The 16,657-nt window shown below is 30.5% G+C and overlaps 2 protein-coding genes across 7 annotated transcripts in view; one reads left to right on the forward strand and one right to left on the reverse strand.

The window, feature by feature from the left end:
• LOC106688768 (sodium/hydrogen exchanger 9B2) overlaps nt 1-16,657 on the forward strand; it is a 182,035-nt gene that overhangs the window by 87,175 nt on the left and 78,203 nt on the right. For all 6 annotated transcript variants that reach the window (XM_067053140.1, XM_014433390.3, XM_014433395.3 and 3 more), the window contains 2 exons: nt 2,777-2,938; nt 9,776-9,951. In XM_067053140.1, coding sequence (XP_066909241.1) covers nt 2,777-2,938; nt 9,776-9,951 — 338 coding nt within the window. The remainder of the gene's footprint in view (nt 1-2,776; nt 2,939-9,775; nt 9,952-16,657) is intronic.
• vib (phosphatidylinositol transfer protein vib) lies at nt 8,491-9,782 on the reverse strand. Its single transcript, XM_014433396.3, has one exon. It carries the CDS (start codon nt 9,612-9,614, stop codon nt 8,799-8,801), a length of 816 nt encoding a protein of 271 aa, XP_014288882.1. The 5' UTR covers nt 9,615-9,782; the 3' UTR covers nt 8,491-8,798.

Here is a 16,657-nt window from a genome sequence, read left to right on the forward strand (position 1 = left end):
CTTTAACTTTAAATTATCATTATATGTATGTAAAAAAATAAAAATTTAATTTTGAAATGAAAAAATTAACATAACTTACCTTTATTCCAATTGAAGTATCTTGACTAATAATCTGCTTTCTTCAATTAGTACTGGAACTTAAAAGTCTTGTCATTAAGAACTAAAGACAAAATTCACCAAGCTCTTGACATTTGAAATTATATCCCCACTCTTTTATTTGGGCGGGGAAAAAAAATGGAACATTTGTGCAAGTCCAGTTTGCTACAGTCAACCAGTACCTGCTCAAATGCAGGAACTGATATGATAGTTTGCAAATGATTCTGTCCTTGGAATTCCGACCCTTGGAACAGTTATTTAAACAGTCAGATAAATGGCGGTGGCCTCCATGGTACGCCAAAATGGAATTGCCCATGCCCCTGACAGTTTGCTTACTCTCAAACCAGTCCTTGACCACTGAACCACCAGAGCTGTAAAGGGCTGACATGACACAACGGAGCAGCTAGGACGTGAACTATGATCGTCAGGCAAACGTTGTATACATATATGTATCATATCTTGTAAATACTTTTATTGTACCAATGTACTGGTACTGGTATTTGGTGGGGGGAACAAGTCCGGCAAGTGGGCCTAGCAGTCCTTTTTGCCAAACCCTGGCGGCTACCTAGGTTGCCGCTGCTTACTAACCAAGGTGGAAGTATTAAGATTCATTCTTCGGGACCGCCAAAAATATATATATACATATTTTTTTTTTCTTCTCTACATGGTAACCCCAAAAAGAGATAGTTTATTTCCTTTATACATGTTCCATGCCATGAAAGGCATACTACATATATTATATGTTTACAAAACAAAAGATTTTAATATATATAATTTGTTACATTGTTTATAACATCCAAAAAAACAAATACATAATTAATTAATAATAAAATATAAGAAGGAAAAAGATAAACAAAAACAAAAAAATATCAACAAACAAAACTAGAGGTTTTAGATTGCCCTTCTATAATTAGTCAGCTGTTCAAAGTCAATTTGTTTTCTGAATTTTAGCAAGTCTGTCTTAAATTTAGTAAAAAGTATGTGTTCTGGTTCAGGCCAATCACCTAGTTCCAGTATTACATCTTGTATTAGCTGAACTCTTTGTCGGTCATATAGTTTATATTCATGAAGTATATGTCTGAAATTGTGCATTTGTCCATCTTCATCATACTTATCAGTCGTCATAATATTAGATTGTTTCAAGTAATACTTTTTGTTACCATGTTCTGTAAAGAATTTTGTCAATGTGTATTCTGTGCTGTGTATTTGTTTATGATTATGTTATGTTTTTCGTGGAATGTATTTGTGAAGGCTAGGTGATTTATTCGAAGCATTCCACATTGAGTTCTAGCTTAGCAACAAGCTCATTGATGATGATATTTCTGATATGGGAGATGGGAGCCTTGCTGTATGAGGGCTACATGGCTCCATTGCTGGCCTCCTTGACTCCATTACACCTCTTTGACCAACTAGTCAGCTCTTTCATTACCCTCTTTAAGGAAGTATTTAAACACTGTATTAGTAGTCTTATTTCCTCAGTCAGTGGGTTGTGAATGTTTGTGTTATTGAGTGAGTGCAGAACATTCAAGTTATCTATATGTAAGACTATATATATACAAAAGATTGTAAGAATAGGTAAATTAGTGGTAAGTTACTGTGACACTAACTCTAAGGGCCCCGGTTCGAATCCAGCTGTGGTAAGATAATTATTCTGTTTAACTGTACCTTGAGGGTTTAAGAGACATCTGGGGCCCACCCATACTCATTAAGTGGGCACCCTTGATTGGATAAAAATCTGGTAACTCAGCGTGATTTTGGTCAAATTACCTCCTTGCACAGCTGTGGGTCTTCCTTACAAAGTACTGCACTCCTAAATCTTTATGTGTTGTAGTGGTACTTATTTAAATATAAATATAAATAATATATATATATTTTTATTTATACTTAAATATGTATACATATTTATTATTTATTTATTGACAGCCTGGAGGAGGTAACTCAACCTCATATTGGTAAGAAACATGGTTTCTATGGTGTAGCATACCATAAATCCAGAGCGCAGCCCCCTTAGGACCAATTCGGGTCCTTCCTTACTCATCTAGGTTTAAGAACAGCTAGATATCAATTTAAATTCACCATTGCTCATGATCAGCAGGTACACCAGGTCCTATATTTTTCGTACAGCTAATGGACATCCTGAAAGATTTCAATTTTCAGCCACCACAAAATTTTGACCATAAGAAATTACTTACTATCCAATTAAATTATTGAATTATTCTTCATTTACATTAGTATTACATTAAATTTTAACTTACATGAAAATTAATTTTTTTTTTTTAGAGATATTACTATTATATGCATTGTTGTTTTGATGTGATTATTATGTTTCTTGCAGCTTGTTTTACAGTGATTTAAAAAAGAAAGTATTACAAATGAAGTTCAAGAAAATTACTTAAACAAAAGTCATTACTAATTATCATGAAAACATTGATCAATCTTTCGAAATTAATAAAATGAAGATTATTGAATCAAGACTAGTGCTTTAAGATTAAATTTAGAAATAAGCTATTTTAAAATATGATGCAACTAAATTAATATATCTGTTATTATGTAAGAACTGGTCAAGTAAAAAATAAAGCAATAAAGAGCCAGCTATATTTTAACTTATTATTATTATTTTATATTTATAACTTTATATTCTCAAAGTAAAATGAAAAATTTACTTTTTATTTGTTGCTAGATACATTGCAGTAGCAACGGTTCTTACTAAAAGTGGTCTGGCATTGGCGGATTTTCCAAACATTTTCTTGGTTTTAATTCCATGTACAGCAGAAGCAGCTGGAATAGCACTTCTTTCATACTTTTTCCTTGGTTATCCATGGCTGTGGGGACTCGCGTATGGGTAAGAAATATTTTAAGATACTAAAAATGTCATGTGTTAGATATTTTAGGAACAAGAAAATATGAATATTTTTAAATTAGACAATCACATAAGTTTTTTGATAATACTTTTATGGAATTATTTCATCCCAAAATGAAATGATGGAATAACTTATTGAATTAAAACCATCCCACATCACTTTAGAGATAATTTAAAGAAAATAATAATAGTCCAGCAATAATCAGATCAGGCAAATTTCTCTATTTTACTTTAATTTTATTTATCATCTGTCAAATCCATTCTTACACTGTTATTTTATATATGGGCTTCTCATAGAGGTCTCATCTAAATTTTCCTGAGAGTTGGGCGAAATTACCATTCCATTGTTGGCCATTGAATCAATGTGGAAGAAATTGTATAGAGCAGATTAAAGTAATATTTTTATTTTTGATGAAGATGAATTCCATATCCGTCTGACAAGTGCCTTATTTGTTTTAGGATTTTCCATAATTGTGAGAACAAATAGAAATAGGATCAGTCACTATGACCAAAAGAGTAAAACTGATTTTTCACTTCACTAAAGGCAGTAATTTTGTTTGAAAATATTACACACTCCAGGCCAATAATACAGAAGCGGGTTTGAAAATTTCACTATTAAACTGCAAGATTAACTAAACTTTTGTAAGTCCCTATATGTTATTTTAAAATATTTATATTATTTCAAAATTTCCTAAAACATATAACTAGGTGCATACATTTGTAAAACTTAATTTATTCATAACATTCAGAATTTTCATAAAAGAAAAAAATGCACATATGCATTCAACATAAGAAATAACCATGACTAATTGGGCTATGAACAACATTTGGTGGTTTCAAAGATGCTTTATGGCAATTAACCTAAATTGAAAAATCCTACTCTATTTTATTTTTAATAAGAGATTACTTGAGTTGATAGTTTACAAGCAATTGTATTACAATCAACTTACTTAAACCTACATAGTGACCTTATTAGTAATGACTCTACTCCCATAACTCAATCAGGTATGGGACTGAGTTCTCGAGGATGTTAAAAATAACAAGTTTAACTACTACACCAATGTATATGCTTGCAGTAAGTTAACCTAAACTCTTTAGTTTGGTCCACTGGTCCATTACATTATAGCTTTAAACAATATGATATATTTGAGATCTCATATTAAGCTATAATTGCTTAAGGCCTTATTTCTAAAATTATTCTGAAGATAACTTACTTTGCAACTATTGTTTTCATTTTTTTTTAAATCATGAAGGAGGTTCATGATAAGGAGAACATAATTAGGATATAGTCAATTTATAATGTTTTTATTGGACATGCTGATGTTTCAGCCCAACCATCTTAACTGCTATTTCTTTTTTTAAATTATTTTAGATACTAGTTCCAAAACACAACTCCAATATGGGTATGAGGATATATCTAACCATTATTGTCAGTTATAACCTGAAATCACAAAACAATTTATATTTATGCAAATTTAGGTTCCAGCCACAGTTGAAAAGGGTTTGTTCCTTTGTGTGAGAATAAGTTGAAAGCTGTGAACCAATTAAATCAGTAATATTAGTATTGAAGATTAAAACCAGGAATGAGATTTTTATGGGTTTCTTTTCTACAACTTTTATAGACTTCCTTGGAACCATTTGTAATATTTTTTTTAATTTTCCCATTTTTCTCTTTTAACTCAACACTACTTTTAACTAAACAAAATTTGTTTTAAATTAGATAAAAAAAATCATAACCGTTGAATTTCATAGGTGATATTGGAAAAGCATTATCAGCTAAATACAGATGAACCATTTAATTTTGATTCCAGATTTTTAAATTATTTTAGTTCTGAAAAAAAAAACAACAGATCAATGCTCATAAATTTTACTATTTTTAAAAATAATGGAACACATTGAAAATATGACAAAAATTCAGCAAAGAATGATTATTTGTATCTATACTGTTGAAAAAGAATGTTCGAAGAACGCTTAATTGATAGCTTCAAGTTTAGCTAACTTAGCTATAGGGATTTTATTGCTTTCTAAAGGCAATGACACCTTAAAGATACATGTCAATTGAAAATCTATTGATTAAAAAGATTGGAATGGTTAATTAAAATAACCACTACAATTAAATGTAATTTTTTTTTAAACCTTCAATAACATATCTAAAAAAAAAATTCATGTAGTATTGTGTTTATTTTTAGACTTTTTTGAGTTAATTCTTATTTTTTTATTATTAATATTTTCATGTTTCTATAATATATATTAATGTGCAAATAAAAACATGTTTTAAATTTTTTTCACATAAAAATCTCATCTCTAATTATAACCCACAATTAAGCGAAAGGAAGAATATACCAACGCAATATATCATTATACTAGGTTAACGCAAGCTTCTATAAGTTTTGCCATTCTTATGACAGAAATTAATAGCTACACAAGAATTTGGAATATAGTAATATTTTCATTAAATGTTCCCGTAGATGAATTCTAAATATATTTTCAAAAGTATAAATGTTACTCTCCAGTTAAATTAGATATTTTGGAATGACCAATGAGTCAATCCCTCTTGGGTAGATTATGTTTGATAGTTTTCTTCTTTCTTCTATTAATGATAACAAGGATTTTCACAATGATGTTGTTAGTTAAGAAACTGGAAATTCAGGGTCAATTAGAATTTTTTCAGGGGTTAGAAGTCCACTTTGCTTCATAGAAGAATCAGTAGCTGAAAAAGAAACGTAAATTTCCAACATATGATTTGATGGACTTAATCTTAATTCTCAAATTTAAATATAATTTTTCAATGCTTATGTTGATTAAAATAAGTAAAGTAGTGCAAGTGTACCGATCATTGTAAATATAAACTAAATAATAATTCTACTAATTAAATTATTAAGAAAATTTCACAGAATTGAGCTCTTGTTTCTCCTTTACCTATAATTTATCTACGATTCATCACAGCTAAATTTAAAAGGAAAAAAAAAACTTTAAAACTAATAATGTGTTTTTGCAATTTATTTTGTAGTAAATCAATCCTCAATTCAAATAATATACAAATATATTAGTGACATCTGTAACTTTTTATTTTCAAATCACAGTGTAGAAATAGCATACCGAAGTAGCTAAAAAAAGAAAAGGGAAGATAAAAATCTTTAACTTGGCCTAACTTTACCATGGTTGTTGAAAAATAGATTTATTTATTTTTTTTTAGACACTTAACTCTGCTTACTTAGACAATAAATATAGAGCCATTATAAAATAATATTTTGGTTTATTACAAATCCAGTTTATATCGTCTAGGTCAATTACATTAGTTCAGGGGCACAATCAATCAGAATAAAGTGTAGTATTCAATATTTCCTAAACACTTCCTTATGTTCCAAAGATAACTTTTTTTTTTTTATAAAACCAAACCAACAGCCAAAAAGGTGTGCCTGCAAATCAATGCTTGTAAGAACCATACCCACACATCTTCAGCAACCAATATGAATCTAATCTAAGCATCAATATAGACTTCACCTTCAGCCTTTTAAGTTTTCTTAAATATTTTATGTATGGTATGATTGTTCATCATCAGAAACCTCTTATCTAAAAAATAATGTACACAAATTTAACTAACCATATAATTATTTTTCTAAATTAACATATTTCACTGTTTTAGTCAGTTTATTAAATAATAGAAATACTTATTGTAATTATTACTCACTTTTTTGAGTTAGGAGGTATTTATAATTTGAGTACGTATTACCATATTATCTCTCTATTACATTATTCATGCTTATGTTTATCTCTTCATGTCATTTTATATAATTTCCTTCCATATTTTTCTGTTGTATTTAGATTCTTACTTTTATAAGTTACTTGATTATTGATGTTTTTATTTGATTTGACCTCTTAGTGTTGTCAATAATTTTTCATTATAAGAAATAAATTTAATTCCGTTTTCAAATTATTAAGTTAAAGAAAAAGCTATCAATTAAAATACATTAAACTGTATTGTTTCACCACAATTATTTCATAATATACCACATTATTGCACCTACTTTAAAAGTACTGGTTGATGGTGGCCAAAATGTTAGTATGAAATACTTGTGATGAAGTTGTACAGCCTAACTTATTTTAATTGAAATAAATTTATTGCTTAATAGAGGATTTAATAGCAGTACATAGTAGTCTATTTGTTAGTTAATAATCATTTATAATTTTTAAAATGATTAATAATTATTCCTAAATCTTTCCCAGGTTCTTAACTAAGTTAAGTTGATTGATCCATGTCTCCCTTCATCCTACAATACTTAGTCTTATTTCTTATTTATGATATTCTGGTTCCTTTTCTAATTTTTATTCATTTATTGTAAGCCTATTTTTCATCCAGGTCTTTTGTACTCTACCTTTAATGTTTTAGAGAAGCATTGAAAATCTGCACAATTATGTTTTTTATGGTGCTGATAGCAAATTTCAACTTTTTGACCTCCTATTTTTCTGGGGTATATTTAAATATTCATATTTGAAAAAAAAATAACCTTTTTTATTGGTTTTCCTCTCATAACATGAAACCTATGCATTTTATTTTTAGCAGCAACTAATACAAAATTAAACAAGTTATTGTCAGATAGTTGAAAGTTTTAGAAAATTAAACTCTAGTTTAATTTAAAATTATGAAGAAGGTGGTCAGAGGTGCGGTCAAAAGAAATTTTAACTATTTTTGTTCTTTTTTGGCCACACCCCTGACCATTTTATGCTTAATTTGAAATAATACGTTAAATTTGTCTTTAATTATATATATATATATATTAACTTTAACTACTACTTAGCACTTATAAGATTTACAACCAACCTTAATGATGTATTCCAATGGGTAATTTTCTTTTTTACCAATTAAAAAATAATTACAACTTTTAACATCTTAAACAGAAATCCTCTAATGACTATTTGGAAATACAAACCATATATACGTGAAAATAAAGAAATTATACACTACCCCAAAAAAATTATCCCACAGATAAAAGGAATTGATTGATAGGTGCTACCCATACCATAAATTTCTCAAAATTTACAAAATATTGATCTAAATACAATGATCTGGTAACTATAAAATCATCTCTGTCACAGAAAAAAAAACAACTGAAAAATGTAAAATACCTTACTGCTTCAAATAAAAAATAATTAAAACAAGACAAAAAAATAAAATTAAAAGAATAGTGTATTAGAGTCAATATTACAACAATCAAATGACCTTCAAAATGAATGTAATATTAAAAATTAGAAATTGGATCAGTAATAAATAAAACAAGCTCATCACCTATTATGTCTTCTGGTCCGTTCATAAATTCCAATAATACTGAACTAAATACAGAGCTTTATTGATAATTTCACATCATAGTGATCAAGATGAATACTGAAATTATAGGAACACATTATATTTGTGTCCTGTTTAGCATTAAATATTATTTTCTTAATAATGTTAGTTGCTAAGCTGAAATTAGCACCTATGGAACTATTAAAAATTAGGTAAAACCATTTTCACACCTTAAGAATAACATTAGTGAAACATTTTTTTTTTTTTTCAAGATTTTAAATCCAAACATATATATGAAATTATAAGTGACAGCTCACAGAAAAAGTTTTTTCCCCCCCTTTAAGTATACCATGAACAGTATGAATATGCTAAAATAGATACCTAGATATTTCTCGGGTGCACAGATAAACCTAACATTTCTATACTGAAAAGAAATAAAATTTTGGTATGTTCTAAGTTATAAAGTTTTCATGAAAAACCTTCCAATTAAAGTAAAGTAAAAGACATATACAAAGATATTGGAACTGGAAGCATTGTAAACTAAAGAAAAAAAAAAAATTAATCACCATCTGCCTTCATTCCTCTGACTTCACCAACATTACGCTGTCTATCCAGTTCTTCCTTTGTCTTTTCTTCAATACTACGGATGTCTTCCATTGTTAATCCATGCCAACGATCCATCCAACAAAATAGCTGTCGGTGGAAAGTTGTAAACAACCTACGTTCAGAACGTTGAATAAAATTTTCAACTCGCGATTGAAGTCCAAACCATTTGAATTCAACAGTTACGAGCTTATAACAGGTCATTACTGGTTGGACTGATTCAATCCAGTTGGCTTGCAGGGGTCCACGACCAGTTTTTTGCGATGTAAACTTTGATGGATCTTCATCGGGTTTATAATCAGCTTGATTGATAGGATCATTTCCAATGTCAATCGTTACTATTTCTCGTTTCTTAAGTTTTTCAGCTGACAGTTCATGAACATTCTCCTGAGTTCCCCTGTCCGCAATATGGTAAGATTCAATCAAAATGCTAAAATTTTCTTTCATATAGCCAGGATTTGTGATAATAGTACGACAATATGGATAGGCATTCCATGCTTCTTCGTGAATTTCTAAAGCTCCTTTTGGAACTAAGAGTCGAATGAATGTTGGGACTTTACTAGCCAAATGATAAATCTTGTATGTATACTGACCTTTACTATATTTCCCACCGAGTAAAGGATAATTATCAAATGGTTCATTTTTCAATACTTCTATGCCTTCACCACCACCGGTTTCATTTTTACTGGCTTCTGCAACAGAAAAGAGCTGTGCAACTTGATATTCCTCTACAGTAAGAGGGAGAATAACTCGATACTCTTTTATCAGCATTTTGAATACTGAGAAGGTAAGGAATGTCTAAAGAGGTTTCAAATAAATATACTAATATTTACTGGAATGATCCTGTTTTCTTATACTTTAGTTAGTTCCTAACTTGTCAAACATATCAGAGTATGAAACTTCTTTAATTTTTGGATATCTTTTTGATCTAGATATGCAGTAAGTACAGCCTCATCCAGTGTTAATGCAGAAAAACTGGCTCAACTAAAGGCAGAAGGATATGGGCCGAAGGAAATCTACCAGCTGATCTTTCCTGCGTCCACAGTAGAAAACATATATTCAATCACAGGATTTGCAGTTTGCGTAGCGATGATTTTTTCTGAAGGAGGTCAGTTAATGTTAGAAATTCACTCTTTTTTTCTATAATGAGAACTTTTATGAAACTTGATAAGTATAATAAGGAAGAATTGATAAATTATGGCACTTTTCTAAACACTACAGTGAAAACTTAGAACATGCTGATAAACTGAAATGAGACGGATTTTATCACTACTGTTCAAAACAGTCACAATTGAGGTAGAATGTACGTTAGTAGCACGACACTATGACCATCACTAAAACTAATACTCGTTCACAAGTAAGATAAAGTGAACGTATTCCTATCCGAAAGGTAAGTCTTGAACTAGTCTGGCGAGAAGGTTATCTTGAACCTCTCAACATCTGACCTAGATATGACGTCAGCGACAGGTTTGCCAACGGTACAGCGGCGCTGAGATAATGACGGCCATGGCACGAGCACTGCCACAAGGGCTCTGTTGTCGAAGCCTCCTCTTTGTATTGACCCGCTCTTGCTCATTCTACGTATTCACTTCTTAATCGTTAGATTATCAAGCGTACTTTCGAAAAATTATCTATTTTTATGGTAAATATTTTTAAAAAATTTTATATAACCTTCCAGATTATTATTCGATTACACCTCGTCCTCGTCGATATTTTTACTTACAAGTTCAAACGCATCAATTCTTTATATTGACGTCCTTCGGTTTCAATTTTATTTTATTTGTTGAAATTATGTTCATAAGAGTGTAAATATAGTTCTTTGTAAATTTTGTCACAATTGATATGTTTGAATATTGCTGTTGAGTGATGAGTTGGATTCTGGTTCGAATTATTACAATTATGCAAACTGCACTCTCATGCTCAAGGCCATATTTCCCCTTCAAGGTATCCGTTCGACTCAACAGACCAGGATTAAAAACCGGCCGCATCTTCTCATTTGTTTTGTTTACAAATCTGTGAAAATTTTATGTCGTCTCTACAGTTCTTGCACAAGTGCTTAAGAAATTTATGACCGCATTTTTGCACATTCAAGTTAAACGAACGTTTCTTGTTAACGTTTAAAGAATATCAATATAATTTAAATACTCTGATACATGGATATACATATTAAAAAGAAAACAAATAAATAGCTGCAATCACATCGCTTCTTTTCTTCACTATGCCCATGTGCTTTTAGTAAGAATATCGTTACTTTGCTTTGCTAGTGGAACATCTGAAAACAAAGTTTTAATTCTATTTTGAATTAGATTTATTCTAACTATTTTGTCATAAACTGGGTGTACTTTCTAATTTAGAAGCATGAGTTATACAAATATTTCGACGCGGTTTCTCTCTTGAAATTCGTTATTATGATTCAAATAACTTAAAACCTACGTTTACCCTGCCCCATGTTATGTGCTTCCTATACATAGTTTTTTCTAGTTGTTCTTTAAAAACCGAAACCTATGTTTTACACAATATCAAACTTGAACAAATATTACAGTTATTAGTTCTATTGTTTCTAGTGTGTAGTGGAGTAGTTGTAGTAAGTAGTAACTAGTAAGGAGATCTTGTATTCTATTCATGCCAGCATTTCATTGTTAACCGAGATGATTCATCTTAGACGCTCAATGAAAAGAAAATGTTGTAAAACAGATTTTAATTGTTTGTTTTGTAATAGTGTGGACTATGTAGTTAAAAAAAATTATTATCACATTAACATGATCTGAATGTCATAAAGATTGTGACGCCCAACATTTTTTTTTGTCTTTCCGGACCCGATAAAAATGTACACTTATTAAGTATAACTACATGTATTGCGATCTGTCAATGATATATTTGCCCAAGAGGTTGGTACCACAACACCTGTATGCGAAATTATCTTCTTGTAGCAAAAGGTACTGAATTCAACCGTGCCAAGGATATGTTACTAGTAAAGATCGGTAACGAATTGGAATTCAGGGCATTTGAATTAACTTAGCTTCCCGACTTAATGAAATAATTGCGGAAGAAGAAATCAAGATTAATAATCGAACAACAAAAGATCTTTTAGTCGATAGGCTTGGGTGCCATGTTCTGATCCAAGCGAACTTTAGTGGTGAACAACAGTCAAATTATAAAATAACACAGTTAAAAGCCTGCTTGCGGAGGTGTTAAGTTGTTATTTTTCTGTGTATTTTAGGGATGAGACTTTAATAGACAAACCATTTCGGTCTTTTAAGTTTTCACTAACTTGCAGCTCTTTTCTACAGCACTTTTTGGCGAATAAAAATTTGTAAGTGACAAAAAATTGAGACAAAATTAATCGTTTTTAAAGGCATTGCACACATAATCACAAATGAAGAAACTTACAAACATGTACTACATATATATAAACCATATTATGACTATAACGCTAGACGTATTGGTATTTTGAAAGGTATGATGGATGCTATTTCGATTAAATTTCTGGAAACGCACTTACGAGCCCTCGGCTTGGAAGCTGAATTGATAAAAATTCTAAGTATATCAACAAAAATACCACGTAGCTCTAACAGTTTTCTCACAAACTGGAAGATTATTGATTGACCGTGTGTATAGATGAATGGAATATGGTCCGGGTGCGGTAAAAAAAAGTAGTTGATAATTATACTATTTTATTGAGCCAACATTTCGCCCCACGTTGCAGGGCTTCGTCAGGGCTAAAAAAGATACAAACACTATAGTTACAAAAAGGAAAAAAAAAAAAAGAAAAATATAAGTGTAAAAATAACAGGGGTATAAAATGTAAAAAAGTAAGATATAATAAGAAAAATTAAAGGTTGTAAATAATATTATAGTATACTATTTACTATAGTAGTATTAAATAAATAGTTAAATAGTAGTATACTATTTACAACCTTTAATTTTTCTTATTATATCTTACTTTTTTACATTTTATACCCCTGTTATTTTACACTTATTTTTTTTTCTTTTTTTTTATAATATAATAAAATAGTATAATTATCTACTATTTGAGTTTTTTTTTTACCGCACCCGGAGCATATTCCATTCATCAGTTTTCTCACAAGTTCATTAGACAAACAAGAATTAGTTACTAATACATCTTCAGTCATGGAACACTCAGAAGACCAGAAAATGTATATCGGGAGAGGGTATTTTAATCCTGAACACTGTTTTAGGGTGCAATGAAAATCGCGCATTTCTGTTCCAACCATTTTGAAGATGGTAAAGATCCTGGTAGACCAGGATTTGGCTTTGTCGTAAAAAGCTGTGATATCGGTTTACCGAAAAAACAAAATATCTGGTTATTATAAAGGGTCATGTGCAACGTAAATGTGTGCATGCAAGAATAGAAAGGAGTTCTGCATGATACTATGTGGGTGTGTCGATGATGAATGTTAGAATATGCTGGTTGGATGATGTTTTGGACTTCAAAATTTCATCCAAAGCTCCCAAACCAATGAGAAAGTGTACATTCATTAAGGGCGAGAGAACAGGCCTCGATCCGACTGTACACTAGATAAAGTAGACTTTTTTTGCATGACTATTTATGTGTTGTTCTGTTCCCTAAAAAAACAAGTTGGTATGCCCCTCTTAAGATAAATTCTGTATCTGCTCCTGACAGTTATCGCTACGAGTAACTAAAAATGATATTCCATTCAATTATGTAGTCGAAATAACAAGGAAAAAATACCAACCACGACCGATTAGTAACGATTTTGCCAAATTATGTATGTGCCTAATAGTCAACGATTGAATAAAATAGAATCAAATTTATCTAAATATAAATTAGCACAATATCGTTTCCAATACCCAACCTATTTACTGATTGTACTATTTCCAGCGCTGATTGATAAATATTAAACACATGTCGGAGCTTATCAGCCAACACGTTCCACGTGCCCGAGGAAAAATTGGAAAGTTTGTATGTTCAAAACACATTTATTATATAGTTGTGGTTCTGATAAAGAAAGAAAAATGAACTTATTATTTACATGTTAAAACCACTTTCTTTGGTTTTTATCAATTTTCGTATTTGCTTTATATTTAGTAAATGTTATTATCTGAATGAAATTTAGTAATATCAAAATATTAATTGAAATGTAGTATTTAAGTAAGCGGTATAGCGTAGAGGGGGCGGCAGGAGCGGTCTGCTTGGGGTGGGACTTTTAGGGTACGGTGAAATTTCACAATAAATATTAATATCTTTAAAAAAAATTTAAACAATTTCATCTCATATTTTTGTCGCACCTACGATTCGGACCGATTGAAATGAGCACGGAGTTTTTCATTACTTATTCTGTGATGAAAATGGGGAATCCCTTTCGTTATATAAATATAACATTTCAAAGTTTTAGCTAAATACAGAAGTTTTTTTTTTAATTCTAACATACTATTTTCAATAAAAAATTAAATAATAATAGTATCGTTTTAGTTTGTAAGTCGCATTGTACTTATATTTGCTTTTATATTAATTTACTAATAACTTTATCTTGTTGTTAGTCAAGGTATAATCTAAGTGATTCTACTATACGTGTTATATCAATGTAAGAGGCATAGGTGTAAGAATTTTTGTAATAAATCTGATTATCATATTGTGAAACATACATACATGACCTTATTTCATTTTTAACATGTACATTATTCAATAATGATGTTCTTGTCGGAAAGTTCCTTAGAATTACCGTATATTTTAGTATTTTAAATTGAATCCCGAAATTTTTCTCTGTCCCTGGCGACTTACACTAACGCTATGCCGCTTTTTAAGTTCAATTCTTTAATTCTCTTACAAAAGATCATCACATGCTCACAAAAAATATTATAGCAGCGATTTGTGCAAAATTACAAGCTCTCGCACTGTGTTAGTGAAGAAGCACATCTCACAAAAGAAAAAGCTTTGACATATTTTTTAATTGAACGTATTCCAAATATATTACTGTAGCCTGCGGTTTCTATTGGTGTCCTCTTATAGATTGTCCTTAGGCTTGTAGTGTTGTCACAAAGCAACTACAGTCTACGATAAATACCAAGGAATATGTCAAACACGTATAAAAAAAATTTTTTTTATTAAAATGTCTCACTATTCAAGAAGCGCAGAGGTTGTAAAACAAGTTTGAAGAAACTCCATTTAGATTTTTTTTTTCTTTCTTTTAGAGTTCATATTTAAAGTGGCAAACTCACTTCTATTTTTATAGTCATACCGGTGCGCAAACAAGTTTATACAAGTATGATGTTCATTGTGTAAGAACACATACAAGTAGGCACACTGATGTGAACACCAGTATGAAAACGGATAAGTCCCTCCTAAAAGTAAAAAACAGCTTATTCGAGTCCTTAAATTGTATTTAAAATAATTATCTGATTTGTGACCGGGTGAGTAATTGATTATTTAGTCTTTGCATTTTGAAAGAAAGAAAAAAAAATCTAAATGGGGTTTCTTCAAACTATTTTTACATCCCGCTGCTCTGCTCGAACAGTGACACATTTTAATAAGAATTTTTTTTTTTTAACATGTGTTTGACATATTCCTTGGAATTTATCGTAGACTGTAGTTGCTTTGTGGCAACCCTACTAGCCTAAGGACAGACTATAAGAGGACGCCAACAGAAACCGCAGGCTACCGTAATATATTTGGAATACGTTCAATTAAAAAATATATCAAAGCTTTTTTCTTTTGTGAGATGTGCCTATTCACTTAGTTTGTAATTTTGCACAAATAGCTGCTATAATATTTTTATTAAGTCTTTCATATTTCAAATTATATAACATATGATTATTTTTCTATTCATAAAAATTCATATCCTTGAGGGAAAGAAGGATTATTTAATTAAATAATATTTTAATAATGATGAATTGATTGTATAATTATATATCAATTCTTCTTCATTCTGTTGAAATTACGTAATATAATCCTGGCATTGAATTTCTCCTTCAAACGTTTTTCCCACATCACAATGAAACAGAAAGCTGATTTCTTCACTGATCTCAGCAATCAAACCTTTTGATTTCATTAAAAAATGTTTCATTCCGAAATCTAAAACCATGGACTCGACCATGAGTCCATTACTAACAAATATTCACATCTTGCGGGAAATTGTCCCGGATGCCTTGGAATAATGAACAACTGTCTAGATTTACCGCCGTAATTTGTTCGAGAAGGCAAAATTTACAGTATTGGACTAATAAGGAAACCGATTTTGTACAAATGCTTTAAAAGAAAATCTTTTCCAGTCTGCATCCTGAAACTGGCAACATTTTGCCTTCTAGGCTGGTTCCTCCTCCTGGGTCCCACAATCAACCGAGGTGTATTTCAAGCTTTGGCGCCTATAGACTCTTGAATCGCGCTACCCCTCTTCATATAACCGATAGGATAAGAAAGGGTCGTTTCGATAATATTTATTAAGAAAGAATCATGATGATGACAATTTTAATTTTGTCTCATAATAACATCGCTCATGAAAGTAACTTGAGAATCAAAATTTTGTATTTTGGATGATTTAAGTAAAATAGCTCAACAAGTTATTAAAAATATATTTTATCTCTTCGACATCTATTAACTGATAAATATATGTAAAAATTATACAATATTGTGACATTTAAAAAAATTTAAGCTTCCTTCTAACAGACTTTTGATCGAGTCTGGCACCCGGGACTGCTTTACAAACTCCGTAAATGCCTACCTCCTACATACTTTCTCATCATTCGTTGCTTTCTCATTGATAGATTTTTCCAAGTAAACCTCAATGGTTCCTATTCATCCCTCTATTCTCAGTCCGCTGGTGTTCCTCAAGGTA

This window comes from Halyomorpha halys, unplaced genomic scaffold (assembly GCF_000696795.3).
Source record: "Halyomorpha halys isolate HHAL.00 unplaced genomic scaffold, Hhal_1.1 Scaffold1198.1, whole genome shotgun sequence".
In the NCBI taxonomy this organism is placed as follows: Eukaryota; Metazoa; Arthropoda; class Insecta; order Hemiptera; family Pentatomidae; genus Halyomorpha; species Halyomorpha halys.